Raw genomic sequence first — 23,289 nt, 5'->3', positions numbered from 1 at the left:
CGCTAACTGCCGTTACTTGGCTAACTTCGTGCTGCAGCTTCATTTGTGCTAAAACGAGACATTAAGAGATTTGACCCTGAAGAAACACCAGGAAGAGGGGCAGTGAAGTACAGATAGTGTCCACTGGCCCGCCCCCTTCTCCAGTCAGCTGACTGTAGTGTACATGTTACAAAACAAGGTCCTCCGCTGAACTTAGTGTAATACGTAACGATTCCTCTGTTCACAGCTGGGAACACAAAGGTGACTATGAGTATGTCACTTTAACGACGTGTTCATTAGGTGTACTATGCTCGCTACTAACCTGCCTGTGAGCCCCAAAATGCAAGACGAGAGTGAACTAGAGTAAGTAGCTGGACATTTGTCGTTACTAAAATACCTGAGCTGTGTGGCTATGTAACCCGATTACTGCTGCCATTGATTAATGTTACATCATGTTTTTGCTTCACTTGTTGGTTGTCATACGTACTACACTGGTTAATACACGATATAATTTTTTTTCTAGGCTGGCTACATTTAAAAGAAATGCTGATTAGTGCTCTCGGTTGCGAGGTGTAGTCTTATTCATTTAGCCGGCGTTTTAGTCTTGGATTCATGCTGCGTCATGCTGTGAGGTTGAACTACTTGGTCATACTGAGTTGAGTGCTGTTATTCATAACACGCCGCTCCTCTGGTGCAGATCTTTGTGGTCTTGACAGGATGATTTACCTTAAACTTCTCTGGCAGTAAGGAATTGTGACTAGTATTAACTGCGGAAATGTATTTGTTTCAGTACAGTTACGTGAACACAGATTATTTTAGGTTCTGGATTATATAAAAAGGTGGCTGTTTTTGTTTTGGACAATCTAGGGGTCGTTCAAGACTACCCTAAAATAGTATACCCTAAGATGTATAGTAAAAAAAATCTCTATACAGTGCAGATATGTAAACAGTGCTGTATAATACTTCTGTTAAAATCAATCATTTCCCCCAGTTTATTTCTCTAGCATTGTCTTGTAGTAATGTTTAATGCTAATATTCTAAACTACACTCTTTAAAAATGTGGTTCTTCAAGGGTTCTTTAGCAAAGACACTGGTTCTATATAGAGCTGTAAACACTAAAAGAACCAGTTGCATGCTTAAAGGGTTCTTTGGATGCTGGAACGGTTCTTCAGATTGATGGAGAATGTGTAGTATATGGTTCTATATAAAGCTTTTTGAAGAGGATTCTATATAGCACCAAGAAAGGGATCTTCTATGTCAACTTTTCACCATGAAAAGAACACTTTAAGCATGCAAATTGTTCTTTTGAGTGTTCATGATTCTATATAGAACCACTGTTTTTTGAAGAACCATCATTTTAAGAGTATATAGTATTTATACTGTATTATATGTATTATATACTGTATATAAATCAGTTTACTGTTTATATCTCTATATTATATGCACTAAATGCTGTGTGTTATATAAGTTTTAGTTCTTTAAATTCACTGCCAGTTCGGGGCATCTAGTGAGGAGCCTGATGCAACTTCTAGAAACTCTGTTGGTTCAGTGAAGAGTGAGACATTTTCTCCTGGCTCTTAATGTTTTTTTGACAAGAAATATTTTGTATACAATTAAGCAAAATCATTTTAAGTATATGAATAAGATGTGGCTTTAAAGAACCCAGATCCTGCATTTTTCTTTTGTTTTTTTTTTCATTTTTTCCCGTGAGTTGTGCAGTGTTATGTAACAAAAACAGTCATAATTTATTTTTACATCTCTTAATGTACATGTCTTGATTGATCTTAATATTTAAACAGGCTTCTGGTTTGCTCCCATGTGTTGTGACTCATCCAAAAAGCAGTCTGGATTGATAACTCCTTATAGCCTCCTTGTACATTTTTTGGTCATATCACATTTTATTGTTTTTCAAAAGCACACATTCAACAAACTCTGAACGAACAACAATGAACATAATTAGCAGACACAAAAGAGAGAAAGAAGGAAGAAATAGGTAAATGAATGAATAAAAATAAATAAAATAAAAAAATACAATTATTTTTTTCAAAACATTTATTATTAAAAATATTTAAAAAGGCCTAAAAAGTAGGCTTGTACTCACATAGACTCATATATAGATTCATCATTGACAGGTCTTTGTTTCTTAAAAAGTTAGCTGTTAAAGTATTAGTTGCTACCCAAGGGTCCCAGATACTGTGAACTAACTATTGTTTTCCCTTAAGCGTATATGTAATTTTGCTTAATTGTGATTTAGCTGGGCTTACCTCCTTTAGGCTGATATAGGCTGAACATGCAGATACGTGTAAGTGCATTTTATTACATCAGAAAGAATTAAAGAATTTTTTGTATATAGCATATTTTTCACACATATGTTTACACACTACATCAAACTTTAACTTTAAAAAAAGAGTGTGTGAAGTTTTTTTTTTCCACGATATATGCTTAATCATTGCTCTCTCATTAAATGAAAGTGCAAGGCCTGTGAATCTCACAGTTGAGAATGATCTACTTTCCATTTTCTCTGTTGTGAAATAGCAGATGAAGCTATATGCTTATATGAATCACTAAAGCAGTGCTCGGACAGTAACACATTCTGTACTGGTTTCCTAGACAGCAGTTAAGCCTAGTCATGGATTACACAGAATTCTGAATGGGGGAATATGTAGTCTAGGACTAGGCTTAATCTGGGAAACCAACCCCATCCTCAATAGTAAACTTAATGCCTGATATCTGGTAGTTTACCAGTGGCTTTTATGAGCTTTGCTGTGCATGCATTGATAAGTTTGATTAAGTGGAGAAAGTCTGTACAAAAGTACACATTATCCTATTAGGGTGTGTTTGCTTGCAGAGCATGACTCAGGACCAGTGAGTGCATTTTACCTGACTGACCTATGGCCTACTCACAGCCTGTCCCTTTATAACTTGGGTTTTTTTTCTTGTTTAGGCCAAACTCTGGAAACTGGTCCTGGTGGCCATCTTGGCGACCGACATCTATGTCACTGTTAAAGAGTGCTGAGGCCAAGATTCTTGCATGTAAGTACCAGAAATCTTTTTTTTGTTGTTTTGTTTTGTTGTTGTTGTTGTTGTTGTTGTTGTTGTTGTTGTTGTTGTCTCATCTCATCACTGGCCTAGTATTACTATTACTATACATCTTAGTATTATTATTAAGGCTGTCACACTATCTTGATTAAACTTGATTATTCTGTTTTAAAATACAAACAGTTTATCTTTTTGATGAAAAAGCAGTGATTTGTTTGTAGTTTGCATGATGATTTTCCACTTGTTGCTGTCTACTGGTCCAGTAAAAAACAGATGACAGTGATGGACACACTTATACATTTTGCCATATAATATTCTTATATACAGTGACAAAGGAAAAACCTACATAAAGTGTCTTGGACCGCGACAAGCCACCAGAACAGATTCAGTGTACCATGGCGTAGATTCTGCAGGTCTCTGGAACTGTACTAGAGGGATGAGACACCCTTCATTCTTAAGATATTCACATCCTCAATTGTTTAATGAGGGTTGTGGAGAGAACACTGTCATATCATATATGACCACAGCATACGATTTTAATCCTTTTTTTTAATACTCATCAAACCATTTATTCATCTCTCGTGTCTTGTGGGCTGCATTGTCATGATGGAAGAGACCTCTACCATCAGGACAGAAATAGGATTCAGCCTTATTTACTGATGTTTTTCCCAAAAATCTAAATGCAGATGCGATATTAGTCACTGTTTCTATTGACAGACTAGCCTGTTGAGCAGTCTTTATTACTGAAGCCATCCCCAATAATGAACTTTCCTTCAGTGTCACTTAGATCTTTTCCTCTTGCCATATTGATCCAAAAACAAGGTCAGCTAGGCCTGCTTAGCATTTTTGCACACTCCACAGGCCATGGTAGGATGTTAACTGCTTAATTGTATCATGCAGTACCTCTGTCTGGAAACATCTGCTCTGATTATGATTCTCCACTCATTTGTTCAGGTGTTTTGTCATCTGTAAATATTTTTAATGATATCTTTTAACGACTTCATTCTTTATCTTTTTACAAAAAGTATTTTAGTATGTTTGGAAGCCTACGTATGGGTTTGATCTTTATTATCTGGCCTATTTTAAACTCAAATTAATCATCAGAATAATTCACTGACTACTAAAGTAATCCGTAATGACAGCCTACTTTCTTCAAAAAAGTCAGATCTCTTCACCGGTACAGCAGTAGATTAATATCTGTTGACAAATGTATGTTTTCTGCTTTGTTAGAGCCATAACCTCTTATTTTTATTAAGGTATTCAGAATGAAGTGTGGTCCCGATTTGTGACGTTGCCAAACCAGAACAGAATATGGACCCTTACGGTGACTAACAGGACAGCACGCAGACCTTCAGACCAAGGTAGACTCTCTCACTCTTGCAGTTTCCATCTCCCGTATAAAGATGCCTTTATTAATAATAGTATTATGTTTGAAGCAGAAATATATTAACTACTAGTATCCGGCCACAAAAAAATGTGGTGCTTTGAATTTACATGAATCAAATGCATCAATCGATTGCACATAAGAAGAATATGTTACAGCAACACCTAAAACCAATTTTTGTTTTTGCAGCTTCTCAGACCCCACTAGTCATGGTCCATGGGTTCGGAGGAGGAGTCGGGCTATGGATCCGAAACCTGGACTCTCTGAGTCGCTCGCGGCCTGTTTATGCCTTTGACCTGCTGGGCTTCGGTCGTAGCTCCCGTCCCGCATTCCCCACTGATGCCTCGTTGGCTGAGGAGCAGTTTGTCAGCTCCATAGAGCAGTGGAGGCAGACAGTGGGGCTGGAGCACATGATCTTATTGGGTCATAGCCTTGGAGGTTACCTGGCAACATCATATTCCATTCAGTATCCTGAAAGGTAAGGGGTGCTTCTTTGAGTACAATTATGCAGTAATGAATGTCTGTGCTGTTCATGTCTTCTGGATTAGTAGACATTTCAAACTTAAGTGCTGTGTTTCAACAGAATTATATCCAGTACTGTGCAAATGTCACAGGTCATCCTTCATTTATTTAATTTCCAGTTAAAAACAGACAAGTTAGTCATTTTTTAGCTATTTCTATGGTGATTATAAGATTATCCACTTGCATAAGGAAGGAGAAAGTCAAAGGAAAATAAGTGGAAAAACAACTGTGCAGGACCTCATAGACCACCAAAACTGTCACCACTGGATAAAAAGCACTTAAAGCTTTCATCTTTGAGAGAGAGGAGAAAATCAAGCTCCACTCTTGCTTCAGATCTGAAAAAGTCCACAGGTATTTCTGCCTATTCTTCAGCTGTGAGAAGACAACTCAACACTATGAGTCTGAAAGGATGTGTAGCTGTCAAGAAGCCCTTACTGAGAAAAATAAATAGACAAAAATAGAAAACAAAGAAGCTGCTGCTGATCTCAGAACAGTTGACTGACCACTCCCGAGCTCAAAGCTCATTGAGTCTGTTTGATCAGACTTAGATCATGAGAAGCAGAAAATGCACACAGCTTCTAAGGCTAAAGTTTAGAGATGTGGAAAAATATCCCTGTAGATTTTTTGAACAATTGAAAGAAAGTGTCCCAAACGAATGAAAGGTGTGATAAAGATAAAAGGTGGACACACTAAATACTGAAAAATTATATTTAGTTGTTGAAGCTCTTGTGTTTTTCTGTTAAATATGCTTTCTGTTTTTTTTTCCTGATGCTGAACAATGGTACTGAACAGCTGTTTTGACTGGAAATTAAATAAATGGCAGGTGGTCTCTGACTTTGCACAGACTATAGGTCACCAAATAAAATTAATAAAATAAAACAAATTAATGTATACAATTTTCTCCTTTATCCAAATGTAGCAGATCAGGCAAGACATATTTACTGACCAACACTTGCTTCATTAATTTTGCAGTGGAGATATGAAGCTTATTTTGTCGAAGTGTAGGTCACTCAAAAATGTTTACAGTGCAAAGGATATATAAATGTAATAGGCATTTTATAATCATGTTATCATCTGAAATATTTTGTACTTATGTGAAACTAATGCTAAAACAAAATATAGCAGAATTTGGGCAGTGCTGGGGATGTTTTTTTTTTTGTACTCACACAGACACTCTGAGCCTACTGAGATATGAGCAAACATGTGGACCTCTGTCTGAGTGTAGTGAAGTTCTGACTAATGTTGTGGCCTTGTTCCTCAGAGTCAGTCACCTCATCCTGGTGGATCCCTGGGGCTTCCCAGAGAGACCCAAGCCTCAGCCTGAAGAGTCATCCAGTCAGGGTTCAGAGGTTAAGAGGCCAGGACCGCCTCGCTGGGTGAAAGCAGTGGCCTCTGTTGTCACCCTCTTCAACCCTCTGGCCATCATCAGAGCAGCGGGACCGTGGGGTAAGTCAGAACACAAGTCATTTAAATATATCAGTTTTAAAGGCATGTAACAAAAACAGCCTGCTTAACTTCACTGTATTGTGGCTGGATCTATATTTGATTCATTAGCTCTTGACACCCCGAAATTTAACGATGTAAATACTGACAGTGACCATAGAGCAAATGTGCCATTGAGTTTTAAGCAGATTTCTAGTTCTGAAGTGCATAAAGCTCTTAAGCTTCTAGACACAAATAAATCAGCAGGAGTTGATAATCTAGATCTATTGTTGTTAAGTTAGCAGTTGATATTATTGCAGCTGATATTTTAATCTTTTATTATCTACTTTTGTTGTGACTTTATTAAAAGGACATCATACAATATTAAACAATAATTATAGGCCCATTTCTAAATTTTCAGTTTTAGCAAAGATTTTAGAATCTTTTGTGAGTGAGCAGGTGAAGGAGTTAACAGTAAATAACATTTTATCTGATAATGAGCAAAAAAAAAACAGTACAATCACAGCGGTGCTGAAGTAATAAATTGCATAATTGTTTCATAAGAGTATCACTCTGCACCCCTTTTTTATTGATTTATCAAAGGCTGACACAGTGGGTCATACAGTCTACATTTATGAACATTGGATTATCTGAAGTGTGTGCATTGTGTGCAGGCTGAAGGTTTTAGGTCTACCACCTTGACGATGGATAAGGGTGTACCTCAAGGATCGCTTTTGGCGCCTCTGCCTTTTGCTGTATATATCAATAGTCTTTGTCATAATGTGCCAAATGCAAATTTTCATTATTACATTGGTGATATTGTCATCTACTCTTCAGCACCTAATCCAAATCAAGCTTCCGAGCTTTGTGTAACTCACAAGATGCTTAGATATTATACAATACAGGCTTTATAGTCTGAAACTTGTTTTAAATGTTGATAAAACTAAAGCAATATTGCTTACAAATTCAAGGAAAATGCCCTCAAACCTTCACTTTGAAGGGGAAATATGGTTGAAAATGTATCTGCATACAAATATCTTGTTTTGGTATTAGATAGTTCTTTGACATTTAAGCCTCATATTATGCATTTGGTAAAAACTGAAGATGAAATTGGGATTATATGTGAGGAGTAAGTCTTGTTTATTCTATTCTATTAAGCTGAAATGAAACTTGTTTCTGCTACTTCTTTACCAGTAAATTATTATGGAGACATCAATTACATGCATGCACCTTTACTTGTGGTGGTGCTTTAAGATTTATCACTAATTGTCGGCCAATTTCCCACCACTGTGTTCTTTATGAACCAGCAGCTTTGGCCTCATTGACTACATGTAGGCTGAGTCATTTGTATATAGTTTTGTCACTGAATAGTTTTAAAAACATTCTTCAAACAGTGGAAGTGGGTAAAACTGTTTGTCAGTGTTTTAAATGATTTATTGAGGGTTGTTAATTATTGAGTTTTATGTTTGTATTGTGTTATTTGTGGGAACAATTTGTTATGTGTTGTCTGTCTTGGTCAACACATGCCTGTAAAAGAGATTTTAGATCTATGGCATTTTTTTTCTAATTGAATACAGGTAAATAAGTAAAAAATAAAAGAAAATAGGAATATGGAGAATACAAAACAGTACAAAGTGTGTCACTGGCCATTAAATGTTTAATGATGTTAACTTATTCCATTCTTACCTTTCAGGGCCAGGGTTGGTGAATCGATTCCGGCCTGATTTCAAGAGCAAGTTTGAGGACCTTTTTGATGATAACACTATGACTGAGTATCTGTACCACTGTAACGCTCAAACACCCAGGTAATGACAAATCGCCACCAGAATTCTAAATGTTTCATTGCAGAACACTGAAAGTAACTGAGTGGCTGCAAAAACACTGCTCACTTCTTTATGGATCCACCTAGTATTTGGAGAGATTTTGAATTGAATGGCCATTTCTCTATGTCTCTCTCTCTCTGTCTCACTCTTACTCTCACTCTCAGTGGTGAGGTTGGGTTCAGGGCCATGTCTGAGTCTCTCGGCTGGGCGAAGAGGCCAATGGTCCAGCGAGTCAACCTACTGCCCCCGTCCTTGCCCGTCAGCATGCTGTATGGAGCGCGCTCCTGGGTGGACAGCTCCACTGGCAAACATGTGGCACAGATCAGAGGCCAGAGCCCCACCAGAGTAATGGTGAGTGACACAGAGGGTTTGCTTCCAAGAGTAAGACAGACAGCAAAAAGAAAAATACATTACTGTTTAAAAGTTTGATTTTTTTTTATAATATTATATATTACATAATATATAATATGTAATATATAAATAAATAAATTTAATTGCAGACTAGTGTGTAAAATTATTTTAATATGCTAACTATTAGAACACTAGGAAGCTGTAAATACAAATGAAAAAATGTACAAAATGATAATCTGACCTGTACAAGATTCTAAATGACTGAGAAAGCTGTGTAACATCAACATTAATATCCAGGAGCCAACATATATCAAAAGGCAGATAATGTGACAAAAATGAATGTAAATAGAAAATTACAGTATGTTGTTTATCATTTTATTCACTTCTTGTTTATAAAATATTGAGTAACACGTCTAAAAATAGCTTTTGGTGCATACATTTTAATATCTAAATCCACATTGAATAAGTTAATATTGTATTTAAAAATAACTGAAAATAGTTCATCAGATGTTTCCAAATTTTGAACGGTAGTGTATATTGTTACTATCATAAGAAAACCTTATGTTACTATACACTATATGCCCGAAAGTATCTGGACAGCCCTTTTAATTAGTGAGTTCAGCTACTTGAAGGTGTTCAGTTGCACACACCACTTGTATAGCCTCCATAGAAAAGTACTGTCAGTAGAATGGAATGCTCTGGAGCAGCTATGAGCAGGGCATCATAACCAATGCCAAGCACTGCATTTTCCTCTTGCTTTACCTTATTGTCCAGTAATTTTATGATGGTACTTAACCCTGAAGCAGATGCTGGACAAAGCACAGTGACAGCATGTGAGATGACTCCTATTCTTTGTCAAATAAAAGAACATAATAAAGCACATTGCAGTGAGAGTTGTAGTATGGTACATCTTTAATTTGGCCAAGAAACTGTAATTAATCTAGTATGAAAGAATGGCCCTGTCGAATGTCACAAATTTTTGTGGCTGCTTAGCTTCCCCTGATGCCTTTTTTGTGAAGCCATTTCTCCTGGGGCCATTTGAAACAGCCCATGTCACCTGATGTACAAGAGCTGATACATGATTTTACTTATTTTTCTGAGACCTGAAGTTGTTTTTTCTGATGTCTATAACCTGACACTGTGGTCTGAAGATGTTCCTTTTGTAAAGGCCTGATATGTGCCTGCAGTACTGACCATGTTGAACTGTTGACGTTTTTAGAACAATGGGCCTCATCCAGCAACCGTTCTTAAGAGGAAAGTTCTTTTTAAAACTCACTTACGCAGTTTTCATGAAGATTCTGAAGACATTCACCAGTGTTTTCTTATGTGGGATTTGTTCTTAGGTAAGAACAAAATCTACACACACTCAAGAGCGAACAATTCTGCAGTTTAAGTCACAAATCTGACATAGACTTTTTCTTAGGACTTTTCGTCAAGAACAAATGTAAGAAAGAAAAACTAGGAAGATGTTGGTGAATGAGGCCCAATCTTGTCTATGTTGAGTACGGTAAATGCGATATTAATGTAGAATATCACATCACCCAACATGTCTAAAGGTCAGTTATGTTCATGTATGGGAATCTTACTGTCTTGTTATGGTTTGCATTAAATAAATCAACAAACAGAGGTAAATACGTTTTACATCACTGGGAGCTGTTACTGTGCTAATTAGGCTAACTGTCACGGAGAACAGGCCCAATTCAATACCTTTAGGACATTTGTGATCCAGAACTAATCATCCAACATCAGTGCCTGACCTTACTAATGCTCTTGTAGCTGAATGCAATCAAATCCTCACAGCAATGTTCCAACATCTGGTGTGAAATCTTCCTAGAAGTGTAGAGGCTGTTACTGCAGCAAAGCAGTAACATTTTAATAGTCTTGATTTCAGAACAAGTGTTGGACGACCAGGTGTCTAAAGACTTTTGGACAGTGAAATTGTGTGTATGTTACTATAAAGTAAAATATCACTAAAATCTTCTGTATCTGAAATGGTAACTGCATAAGAGAAAGAAAAAAGAATGTATGTAAGATTTTATTCCCAGTAATTTTGGACCATTTTTAGTGGTCCATTCTTGACACAAAGTTATCTTATTAGAGCGATCTTTTTATTTAACCCCTTAAACTCTTAGGGAACCAACTGTATGTGTTCACACTTCCGATCCTCTCTCCCATAACTATATACCTTACATATGAAAGTTACATAATTTAAATCACTTATTACATCAGCATTAAAGGCCCACATCACGGGAAACTTTTTCCTCACTTTCTTAAAAGAGTTTGATGTAGCTTGTAAACACTTTTAAAATTTCAAAACTATTCACTCCCCAATCCATGCAGCTGATATACAGGAACCAAGCTGCAAAAACAATCTGAATTCACTGTTTCTGCAATGTGACAAAACTCAAAATGTTTACGTATATACCCATCTGTTAAGCCTACTGTAGTTTAGCTCTGCCCATTCACACTGACGTTATAAGGAGTGTTTTCTGCCTGGACTACATCAGTCTTAAAGGCACAGTAACAAAAACTGCCTGTTTAATTCTAAAGGGTGAAGAGAGTTTGGAAAATAGTCATGTAAAATAAATGATAGCTGTTTTTGATACATTAAACCATACAAATGTTATAAGTAGACTAAATAAAATACAAGACAAATGCAAAAGATTATTAACTGAATAATATGCCTCTCTCTCTATTATATGGTTTGAATTGACACAAGCCTTATTGTATTTTCTCTCTCATGCTCTGCCCCACAGTTGATTGATGATGCCTCTCATCATGTGTACGCAGACCAACCTGAGGAGTTCAGCAGAGTGGTGGAGAACATCTGTAATACTGTGGACTGAATGTTACCACAAGTGTAATGATAAACAATCGTGCATGTGAGTGAGTGAGTGCTACGAAACCTGTGTGAGTCCAGGTGTTATAAGCCTGGGTATTATTATATATGTATGGGCCATGTTTTCTATAATAGAAGATGGACTAAACATAAGGGCGAAGTTGAGTGTTGACCTCCACACGCTGACAACTTTTCACATCTTCTTACTTTGTCATTTTGGCTTAGTGAACCATACTGAATATGAAAGAACTGTCTTTTCACTGGCTTGAAACTTTTTGTGAGCATCCTTCTGCTCTGTAATGTATTTTTTACTTATTGCTTTGGTGCTGTTATGTTTACATCACTTTCACTTGCAGCATTAGAAAATTGTGCATAAGCTATCCATTAATTTATCTTTCAAAAAGAAGTTAAATACAGGACTGCAGAGAAACGCATACCTATTCAGCTTAAGACTTTAATTTAAATGGTTTAAGTAGTCATAACTCCTAAAATATTATGTAATATTCTCTGATTGTAACAAATGCTTGTATTTTATAACATGACAATACAGATTTGTATGTTTTAACACCTCTTTTGTATGCCTGTTTAATTGTAGTGCTTTCAGAATCCACTAGAGGGCAGCAGGTGCACTGTTCCCATGCTCGGGGTAAGGTTATTGAGGATCTTGCAGCCTATCAGGCTGGGTAGCTTTGCATGGTTAATATGTGTGTGTGTGTGTGTGTGTGTGTGTGTGATTGCCCATTTCTGGCTGTATTGTCAGCTGTGTGAGTCTGTCTTGGTAGTCTGTGTGAGTTTATATATAGAGTTAATATAAAAAAATACTAAGATGAACAGAGAAGATTTTAGATGTGGTTTTATTAACAACAAAATAACATTTTTAGAGAAAAAATAATGCATGTTGATAAATAATGTCAAGACTTACATAAATAGCATCTGACTAAGTTTTCCTTCATGTCACTTCTTTTTTTAACATACAGGGGATTAGTAACCCATGCAGTGGTCAGGGGAGGAGAGGGCAGTGAAAGATGGTTATAGACTCTTCCAAGCTAGTAGTATATTCAAAAAGTTATATCATAAGAACACTTGTGGTAATGGTACATCTTAATACTGACTTCATTTCTGTGGCACAGTTGTCCATTGATCTCTTTTTTAGCAAGTGAAGTTAGACGGAAGATAACATTTATAGACTCTATATTGTTATTATTGTTATTATTAGAGGCATTGATCGTAGGTTATACAGTATATATTTTTAGCTTGCAAGTATAAAATCACAAAAACACTTCTTCAAATGCCTTTGAAAAGGCTGATAAAAATGTAGGCCAGTGAAGATCTTTAGGCTAAGCATGCAAGAGCTTTCAAAAGCAAAACTCTTGGAAATTCTTAAATTAATAATTATAACAAAGAGGTATTTCACACTTATCTTACTACTGTTAAAATCTATGCATATCCCGCAATAGCACTTTACAAAACAGCTACAGTGCTACAGGTCTATTATGGCTCAGAAAATGACATGAATTGTATTCATAAAGCATCTCAGTGTAATAATTCTGATCTATAGCATTAGTTCAGTATTCTGACTCAAAGATTCCCTCATACAGATACTATTTTATATTTTTTGAATGTTTGCCCATAGTTAGTTATGGCTAATTCCACGTAATTCCTGTCTGAATCTCTTATCGTACAGCACCAACCATTTTGTGAGGGTGAGCCCCACTGTAAATCAGTAGGAGAGAGAGACAAAAGCTTTACTGCAAATGGAAGCTCTGCAATGTAATTTGTGTAATATGACTGACCGACTGGTATGGGATAAGGTACCTTTTCCCAGGTTCCCACAGATAGCCTGGATTAAAGCTCTCGAGGTTCATGACTGTGTACATTCATACTGGATTAAAATCTCATCTTGTCAGTAGTTATGTAAGGTACCTCCCTTGGTAAAAATAGTCCAACTCCAATAAGGCTTATTTCATCCTTCCCATCCAGAAAGCATCTGCGTAATGGTGCTCTTTTAGACTCCTGACCATGGATGATTGTGGCATCATCAGGAATCAAATTAGGGTCCTGGCAATAACTGTCTTAGCCAGCTTTGCCACTTAGGAACCCCACTCAAACTACACTGAATAACCAGTATATTAGAAGTCCTAGCACCTACAGCCATTGGCCATTTTATCAGAAACTCCTACCATATTGTTTTATAGTTATAGACTATAGCCCATCTGTTGCAGCGCAATTTATCAGCCCCCCTCTACCCTGTCTCTCAATGGAAACGTACCACCATAGGACCACTGCCTACCAAATGCGGTAGTGACACGGTAATGTCCAAATCCAGCCACGAGCGGCTCTGTGGACATAAACTGACCACTGACAATTGGACAGAGGATGATTTAGACAAATTGTGTAAAAAGAAAAGAGCTATAGTCTCTAACTGTGCACCTACAAGGTAGGTGTTTCTAAAAAAGTGGACAGTGAGATGATATACTGTGAGATGCTGTAGAATATATTAAAAAATTTAAATGTGTGCCGTCACTGACTCTCGCGCACAATGATGTCAGCCACGCCGTGCACCTGGGTGATCTGTTTACAGTCCAAAGAGGCCACCAGCTTCCTCGTCCCAACCAGAGAAGGAATGAAGTGCTCCGTCACCGTCACGGTGGCGTGCCTAGCCACATCACTGACAGACACAGGGAAAAAGATATTAGCACACTGTGAGTAAATTAGAGCAGCAATTGGAAAACTTTTTGTCTGAGGTCCTATTTATGGCCACCTCGTACTTTGCTCCTCCCTCGCCCCCAAGTTATTACTTCCACTTAATGATCGAGGACTATATCTTACCAGTCATGCCGCTGTTCTGTGACATTACAGATAGCTTGTTAAGGGGGCACGGGATGGCCATGAGGTCTGATTGCTTGACTCAAATTTCATTTTGATAATGCTTAAAAACATCTTTTTTTTTAAAAAAAACAACTACCTCATTTTTAGATGCATAATTAATAATCTGACAAAACTTGCTAAGTAGAGATACATCTGAGATCCACTGAATTAGAACAAAAAAGGTCTTCAGTTTTCATTTATCCCGTTTGCAGAATTGAATACTCTCGTGACAAGGAAGTTTTCAGAAAAGCTGTACAAGCTCTGTTTTCTTACCCCACATCGATAGGATGGAGGTTCCTCAATCCCAGGCCCTCCACTCGAACTACCACATTGCAGAGCGTGCATGGCAGTGGGTTGGTGAAGGTGAGCTTTGCTGAAGCCTCTTTACCCACAAAAGCCTCTCCCAGAGGCTGCAAAAACAAGAGCCGAAAAGTTTAAATTAAGTGCATATTAATATATCTAACATTTGTTACAGCCCCTATAACGTTTATAACAGTCATATTTGGGGCAGTGGGGCAGTCATGGGCTGGAGGTTAGGGAACCAGCCCTGCTCCCTGGGCGCTGCGGATAGGGCTGCCCACCGCTCCAGGCAAGTGTGCTCACTGCCCCCTAGTGTGTGTGTGTGTGTGTGTGTGTGTGTGTGTGTGTGTGCTCACCAGTGTGTATGTGGTATTTCATTGCACACATGGGTTAAATGCAGAGATGAAATTTTCCCGTTGTGGGACTAATAAGGGTCACTTAATCTAATTTATAAAAATATAATATATGACACGCTATTTACAGTTTAAATTGTGATTACAGTCTGTTTTAAGAGTAAGTGGTATTAAGTCTTTTCTTACCTCAATGTTGATGTCTGGGGTGCGGAGCCTGAAGCTGATTTGACAGGCCAGCACCTGTTTAGTCTCAGTGACCCTGCCAGACAGGGTGAGCATCAGGGCAGCCTGGTCTACCAGGTGGTCCTCATACGAGTGGTAGGGCAGGACCCAGTCTACAACTTTCTCTGGTAGGAAGAACCAACATTAGCTCATTATGGCACATTTCTCAAACCAAATGGTATCAGCTTCCCAAAGTGATCTTCATACTACTGTAAAAAATCTTGAATAACGAGGTACAAACAAGAATTTGACCAACTCTCTATCACTGGAATACAATGATATATTGTCAATTTTCTAGACCCTTAAGCATACTTATCAATACTTTTACAGTGACAGGTCATACTACATTTAATAGCATCGTAATATTTTTTTTGGTAGGGCTGCACAATATGTTCATTAAATGTGATGACGATGTGACAGTTCTGATTAACATATTGGGCGACAAGTACAGACTTCTTTTTGCTGTGTGAACAGAAATCTAACTAAAATCTCCTTTAAGCAAAAAATAAAAAGACAGATTCATCTAACAATTCAAAAAAATACATACAGCCATTGGCAAAAGTTTCAGCACCCTAGTCAAATTACGTTTTACTGATTTTCTAAGCATCTTCTACAGACAGCAAACTTATACGTGGCATTTTTCTGCAAATTTTTAGTCTCTATATATTTTCTGAATTTAAGATATTGGAACAAAATAAAGCAGAGAACATAACAGCAGCATAAAATGTCCAATAACTTTTGCACAGGCCATATTTTATGTTTTATATTTCTCAATATGTCAAATTCAGCAAGTAAACATTAATTGTGTTTTGTGTGTTGCATTAAAAAATTGTGTACTTACTCTCAACAAGCAAATCAACAAATGTCATTTGAGCAAAGGTGAACAAATTTTTGCATATGACTGTGTAACACTGTCATCACGTCATCACGTTTGGTTTATAGGATAGTAGCTAAGGATAGAGTAGTTGGTGCGCTGTGCACTTGTGTGTACTTTACAATTGGCTTTATAAGCGGGAGACCGGAGTTCGAAACCAGTCAGATTCTGATCCTAACACTATATTCCCAGCAATCCAATTGCGTCACTCCTCAGTTCATGCATTTTGAACTATTCCTTTAAACAAGCACCCTTATTTCACCCTTAATGAAATAAATTGCAGTTCACTAAGTCACTGTTATCTGTCAATACTGCCAAAACTAAAAACCAGTATTGCTGTTTGACATTAATACTGGCATACTTCTATAGTTGATACATTGCCCAGCACTAGTACAGGTTACTGCATTCAATATGGCCTGTTCCTTGGCTTTAGACTGCACTGTCCCTGCTCACCTTCATTGGGCATCAGTTCAACAGGGATCTTTTCGGTCTTCACTGTTTCCTTCAGCACGCCAGTGTAGTACATGACTGCCACCTGGCTGTGGAGGGTGGCGCTACGGGCTTGATCGCTCTTGTTCTTCAACACAATCTTCAGCATGGCGTCTTCACCCATGCACGGCCCATCCCCGTCCACCTTCACTTCCATTCTCACGTCCTCCGCCACCGGGGACAAGTACACATCCGGCTTGCTGCCGTAGCGACAGGCCGTTTCCACAGCAATGCGCTCCTCTTCTGAGCCTGATTAGGGTGAAGAGATAGTGAAAGAGAGTTAGGGAAAGTCAGATTTTAATTCTGATCTGATCATAGGCACAGCTGCCAAACAACAGCTACATGTACTAAATCCAACTGAAAAGGACTAATTATGCTCATGTCATAATAATACATGTAGACAGAATTCAAGTAATATTTAATATTAAAAGTTGTAGAATGCAATACTTGCTGGTTTCACAAAGGTTTCTCCATTATAACAACAGAAAACACCTGTTTTTAATATGTAAAGTACGTGGATGTGGCTATGGAACTTTCACTAAGCATTCTGAAGCTTCTCCAGCAGGGGTGCAAGTCACTTAAGTATTCGTCATTTAGTGAAGAAACAGCCATAAACTTCAGCAGGATCTAACAAACGTGTGTGTGCAGTAACGACTTTCAAAACGAGAGGTTAAAAAGTTTATTACTAAAAGATACTGACTTAGTCAGTATTTTTCATGTGATTTCCACTATTTATGTGATCTTCATTAAATCATTTAATGTTGAAAAGCATGTTAGCTAAAGACCGTATTAAATGCAGTTGCAGTGTTTGAACATGTCAGTGCTGACTCACGCCAAAGGACACAAACAGCATCTTTATTCACTATTTCTCATTTTTTTACATTAAAATAATTTATGTGTTAGATTTTTACACTTAATTGTAAATCTATTTAAACTTTCTCTACTTTTGGCCAAAATCTTTGACCTTTCTGGACAAAATCTTTGACCCCCTTTCAACCAAAAACTGAAAAAGCAACTTTTAACCATATTTGGCCAAAATGTTTTGGTGGCCAAAATTTGGGTGCATTTGGATGCATCCTAGCCCTGACCTTGTGAAAGCTGGTAAAATCAAAGGTCTTCCCTAGTGGTTCTCATGCACTGCACATTTTACCTGATTTATCAATTGCCTTTATAATACCATCAAGCTCCATTCTGGCAGTCAGTATGTTTCATGAGTTGACACACTGATGTGTTAAAGAGTGTATCTGTGTGTGTTTGTGTGCTCTCACCTTCAGGGTATTTGTACAGGTGTGTGATGTCAACGCGCTGGTCAGAGCCAACAGCCTTGGTGCTGATGCAGCGTCCCACGGTGTTCTTCTCACTGTGGATCTGACTGAAGGTGCCATCCAGGTTCCTCTGCCAGTAAATCTTGTCACTGTTCACCTAAAGGCATGGCATGAGTGACAGGGACCAATTAAATAAATACTTATTATGACATTTTTTTACTTGCTTTATACCTGCATATACTAACTGTTAAGTCCTAAGCATGAAGCTTGTTTTATCTAGGTCTCTATTAGCTGTGAATTCCAAGTCATGCAATAACACCTGGGTGCATACACAATAAATATCATTTGAAATAAATAAAGTGCTCAAAATGTCCATATTTTGATGAAAAGTTTGGCGTCACAGTTAAATGGGATTTTGGTCAGAGTTCTCTAAAGCTTGTCCAACCTCACAAGAGCTAGGGCAGAGCATGGAAAGGGCAGTTAGCAGCTCTGTCCAGGCAACCATCCCAATACACCACTGCGTAGTTTAGTGATTTTATTTAAAATGTTAGCTGTTTTGGGTCAAAACGTCATGACTAACCTCAGCAAACACAAATGGTGCATCATAGCTCAAGTACACCTGCCCGGCGCGGATGGCTGCAATGGAGGCAGGGCCGCAGCGGAAGATTCCCTGGCTGGTTTCCTGAGGGGTGGAGTCAACGACCTGCCAGCCCCCCATACCGGGCGGCAAATCAGGACGTGCCATCCAGCAATCGTTCCAGACGTGGAAATTCCTAAAGAGATGAGGGAGTGGGACATGGACAGCTGAGATATGTTTTTGCTTTTTTTTTTTGCTTTTGCAACCAACTTCTAGGACTGAACTTTGGAGGTTTGAAAAAATATCCCTGCAAATTTCTTTAAAAACTAAAAGAAAGTCTCCTGAAAAGAACAGATGCTGTAATAAAGGCAGAGAGTGGAAAATTTTGTAATTTGTAATTTTTTCAGTGTGATTCTATGTTAAGTATATTTTCTTTTTTTTCTGAAGCAGAAAAATTAATAACTCGTATCTAATGGCCATTTTGACTGGAAATGTAATGAATGAAGTGTGGGATTTTACTTTCGCACAGAATTGGGTATGAGAAGACGCAGCGCAACATATGCTGTGTTGCGGCCACAATGTGTGCTTGCAGTAAAATGAATAAATAACTGCATTTATTAACACTACTGCATCACTGAACTATTATTTTCTTTTTTGTCCCAAACTTGTTGATGGCTGTTCAGATGCACTGTGAGCACATACTGCAGCCACATCAAGACACATTCTGGCACCGAGTGTACAGTGTTCTTAGTCTTGATAGGTCATTATTTGAGAAAACTGTAAATTGAACTGAATAGTGATGTTAAGGTCAAAAGGCAAATCTAATAAAACAAAAAGTTTACAATCATTACATCCCTGACAAATGTTTATAATCCGCTGAGGTACCGTGTGTTTTTTTATATTGACCATTTGGACTCAAGGGCAGATTAAGCACAGGAACTTACCACACTGAGTCTGAGTTGAGGTGGTTAATTGGCTCCATATTCTCATCAAAATACACATCAGTTGTCAAGGAAACATCTGTGTCGTGGGCAGACTGGAAATTTGTCACGCTGCGGGCAGGAATACCGAGACATCTCAATACTGAGAGAGAGAGAGAGAGAGAGAGAGAGAGAGAGAGAGAGAGAGAGAGAGACGCAGACAGTTTTACAATAATAAGGACTTAATGATTTAATAATATTATTAAAGTGCTGTCTGGTCAGAGGGTCTTTAGGTGGCATGAGAAGCACAGCAACACACACACACACACACACACACACACCCATTAACACATCAGCCAGAGGCACGGCCTGGAGGAATGACTGGAATGCAGCTGGAGTATTTTAGACAGCACTGACCCATCAGAGACACACACTTATTAGCCAGGGTCAGCTATGAATATCACAGCACAGCAGTGAGGCAAGACCCAGAGCGCCCCCTTCACAAACACACACACATACACACAATTGTTCAAATGTTTGAAATCACTTATCATATGAATATTTATATTTTATTATATATTTTATAAGCTAATATATACTAAATAAAAGTCTTTGTATGTTATATATTAGTATGCATACTAATATGGTATGTACAGTATATACTTAATAACACTAGTAATGTACTAGATATACTATACTGAGTTATATAATATAACTCAGTATAGTATATCCAGACCTTTAAGACTTTTCAAGACTTCGGAGAACACTAAGTTATAAAATGATTAATAATGTACTGCAATTATATATTTATGGTCATTACATTTCCAGTTACTGTCTCAAGATTTGATCACCTCTTTATAGAAGACATTCTGTATTCATTCTTGATGCTGTCTAGCTGTCTCTGTCATTTTATGATGTACAGCTCAGTTCGTCCTTCTGGACACATTTATCTTGCATGTTCATCTGAACTAAACTTTTGAACGGTGATTGCAAACTTTTGAACAGCAATTCCAAACTGTTAAAGCCTGGGTTCAAACTTTGAACAATGATTCCAAACCTTTGAACAGTGATTCAAATTCTGAATGATTATTCTAAATTTTGAAAGGTAATGTACCTGTGGTGGTGATTCCAGAGAAGACCCAGCACTGGCCATATTTGACGGGTACCCCCCCTTCCCTGTGGTATCTCTTCAGGATTTCCACACTGCCGCTCCAAGCTGTTGGTGGTGTCCCGCCTACGTAGTTCCCAGACCAGTTCCCTTGTAGAACTCCGCGGTCATCCGGAGAGTTGACCTGGAATACATAGATACAGAAGCAGATCAGGACTGAACAAACCGCTCTTTGAAGCCTAAAACACTGTCGGCAATACATTGAGTGTTTGTCTTTGTCCCCTTAAAAATTATTAAATTTTGCCCCCATAGTAGTTAGTAAGCATGTGCATGTTCACATTGGTCTTAGTCAAATGGATCAGTGTGTGGAGGTGTGGATCATCGTGTGGTGCTACATTGTTTTCTATCACTGCGTAAAAGAAGTTCCATGCTGCCTTTATTGTTGGATGTACTGAGATATTTTCTAAATGAGATTCATTCAGAATGCAATTCGCTATGGAAATACTTATTGATTTGTATAAGCAACAAAAAAGGTCACTGAAGTGTGAAGTATGTTTCTTACTCCTGAGCTCACAACAGTAGTTTGTGGAACAAACAATCTAAACATCCACAAATTTTCAGCTTTGTTAAATCATGTTCAAAATACATGCACTGACAGCATTAAGAAATCACAAAGAGAAAAGCAGATTAAAAGGCAGAAATATGTGCACTTTTGCCTCCACGTTCAGGGGTTAACAGATAAAATTGCATCTTTATTATTATTATTATTATTTTTCAAATTTGACTGATTATTGTCTGTTTTACCCTTACCATAGCAGAGATAACTCGGACCACATTCACTGGATCTCCTCGACCAGATGGGGGAACCTCACTCTTCTCCAGGACATACAGACACGCCTCCAGAATACCTTCATCAAACTGAAAGAGAGAGAGAAAGAGAGAGACAGTGGGATATTAGGTCATTTAAATGGGTAACAAGCACAAATTGTATCATACCAGATTTTGTCATAATTCACCAACCATAATGTTAACATTACCACCGTGATAGTTAACGTAACGGTAAGTGACAAGTGTGTTTTAGAACTGAGAACATTTTGTTGTAGCCTGTCATGATGGCTGGGTTATTCAAATAAGGCTTTCCTGCACATGGCGGTGCTGACAATAAAAAATAATTGAACAATGATAGTAACTATGAACCCCAAAGGCCCAACTGTCTATAATTCTTGCCACAAATTCTTGAAGCAACCCTGACTTTTAAGACTTGTATGCCTTAAATAGTTTACCTGTCCAAAACTATTTTAATATGATGTATGAACCAAATGGAAATGTTTTGTTTATTAAAAAAAATGACAAATTGGCAAAATCCCTCAACTAGTAGATCGCACTGTGATGATGTCATATGGTTGGCTGGAATCAGTCCGATGGAAAATCAGACTCTTGGATATCACATTCTTGCTTGAGGTTGTAAAGGCTGTGAGTCACTTAATGGACAAGACAGAGAGCAACGATTTGATGCTTCCACCAAAATGTCAACTTTCTAATATAGGAATTTGGTATATTTTCTTTATATAAATAAAGTATTTTGCTTAGTTTATATTTCAACAGTACTGGACATGTAGACCATATTGAGGCTTACATGTATTAACAGTCAGGATTCCTTTTATTTGTGGCCATAAAATTCATTGGCTTGGTGGCCTGAGTGGCTAGTACAAATTTCTACATCTGTTCACCCCTTGCTGCACATGCAGTAATGTTTTCTATAAGAATGTTGCACTCAGGCATTCTTTACTGACCAAGATTTTACATTTTCACTAAAGTTTGTGGGTCATTTTGTATATGACAAAGGTACCAGATCCAAAGTATATATGAAAGGGGAAAAAAACTCATAGTATAAACCACAGTAAAAAAAAGCTGAGCACCAAAACCCAAAGCTTCATTCGCTCCCTTCTCACTGCACCTGTCCAAAGTTCCATGTTCGAGCGCCGATCTGTTTCTCAGTACCGTAGTAAATCCTCCCCGTGTCATTCAGCACATACTCCTTCTTCTCAGCCTCATCATCCATATACACTGAGTCCTCTGACAGAAAAAGAGAGAGAAAGAGAGTTTTAGTTTGTTGTAGAGGCAAGGAGACCTAGTTCCTGGACTTTGTTGAGTGGGCTGAGTAACTTCATTGAAATGCTCTCATTGTGTACCATCATCAAAGTGAACCCCCAGCAGGTGGGGTCTCTCAGGACTTTGTGTTCTAGTGTAACCAGTGTTCCACACCCAAAATACATGATCCAGAACACTGGCTGTGTTATTTCTTCACTGACACATGGGCATGATTATCAGAGGAATGTGGTGAGAGCAGGACCATGACGTGGTAGTGCACAAAAGGATGAAGAGTAAGAAGTGGGTGTGTGGTTGTTTGTTTTCGGACAATTTTAGGACAAAACTCTCCTACAAAAAAAAAGCTTTTTACGAAAGCTCCATGTTTCATTTTTTAAATTAATGCCAAGTTCAGTATTAGGCTTTAATAATCCTTATTACATATACAGTGGGGTTCAAATGTCAGTGACCACTAGTTAAAATGCTTCTTTTGTTTTGCATTCCTTTATATTTTAGTACAAAGTTATTACAAATATATTATTAGCCTGACAATTTGAATGAAAAGAGGAATCTTTTAAATTCGAATATGATCTGTAAAATGTCTTAGTATTTGGTGGTATGTCCCTCTTTTGCTTTAATGACAGTATGACCCCATTAGCTTGTGCTAAAGAATCTGATGAGTAGATTAATTCCACCTGAGAGTTGTTTTAAAACAAGAAGGAATAAGACTAAAAAAACTGACCTTTTTAAGGTCTTAATTTGGTCAATGTTGCAAATTTGCAAATTTGAATAGTGACCTACAAATAGTGCAGGATCTTGAATGTTTATACTTCATTTTACTTGCTGTAACTTGTCTTTTTTGCAAC

General features: G+C 37.7%; 2 protein-coding genes across 6 annotated transcripts in view; one reads left to right on the top strand and one right to left on the bottom strand.

Annotated features, from left to right (window-relative positions):
* Nucleotides 1-150: 150 nt before the first annotated feature.
* abhd4 (abhydrolase domain containing 4, N-acyl phospholipase B) lies at nt 151-11,926 on the top strand. Of its 3 annotated transcripts, none has more exons than XM_036556548.1 (8): nt 151-342; nt 2,924-3,012; nt 4,275-4,379; nt 4,592-4,880; nt 6,186-6,370; nt 8,040-8,151; nt 8,334-8,520; nt 11,277-11,926. In XM_036556548.1, the coding sequence occupies exons 1-8, from the start codon at nt 287-289 to the stop codon at nt 11,364-11,366; spliced, it is 1,113 nt and encodes a 370-aa protein (XP_036412441.1). In that variant the 5' UTR covers nt 151-286; the 3' UTR covers nt 11,367-11,926. The 3 variants fall into 3 exon arrangements, with proteins under 3 accessions (XP_036412441.1, XP_036412443.1, XP_036412442.1); XM_036556550.1 differs by having other exon boundaries at nt 155-240; XM_036556549.1 differs by lacking the exon at nt 151-342 and adding an exon at nt 671-722.
* A 1,953-nt stretch (nt 11,927-13,879) lies between these two features.
* Nucleotides 13,880-23,289, bottom strand: part of tgm1l1 (transglutaminase 1 like 1) — a 33,731-nt gene continuing 24,321 nt past the window's right edge. For all 3 annotated transcript variants that reach the window (XM_036556473.1, XM_036556475.1, XM_036556474.1), the window contains 10 exons: nt 22,293-22,411; nt 21,146-21,253; nt 20,342-20,519; nt 19,252-19,390; nt 18,311-18,503; nt 17,734-17,887; nt 16,430-16,714; nt 15,067-15,227; nt 14,501-14,637; nt 13,880-14,027 (listed from right to left, as the gene is read on the bottom strand). In XM_036556473.1, coding sequence (XP_036412366.1) covers nt 13,880-14,027; nt 14,501-14,637; nt 15,067-15,227; nt 16,430-16,714; nt 17,734-17,887; nt 18,311-18,503; nt 19,252-19,390; nt 20,342-20,519; nt 21,146-21,253; nt 22,293-22,411 — 1,622 coding nt within the window. The remainder of the gene's footprint in view (nt 14,028-14,500; nt 14,638-15,066; nt 15,228-16,429; nt 16,715-17,733; nt 17,888-18,310; nt 18,504-19,251; nt 19,391-20,341; nt 20,520-21,145; nt 21,254-22,292; nt 22,412-23,289) is intronic.

The sequence above is a fragment of the Colossoma macropomum genome, unplaced genomic scaffold (genome assembly GCF_904425465.1).
Source record: "Colossoma macropomum unplaced genomic scaffold, Colossoma_macropomum, whole genome shotgun sequence".
NCBI classification, from domain to species: domain Eukaryota; kingdom Metazoa; phylum Chordata; class Actinopteri; order Characiformes; family Serrasalmidae; genus Colossoma; species Colossoma macropomum.
This window is presented reverse-complemented; position numbering and strand designations above follow the sequence as displayed.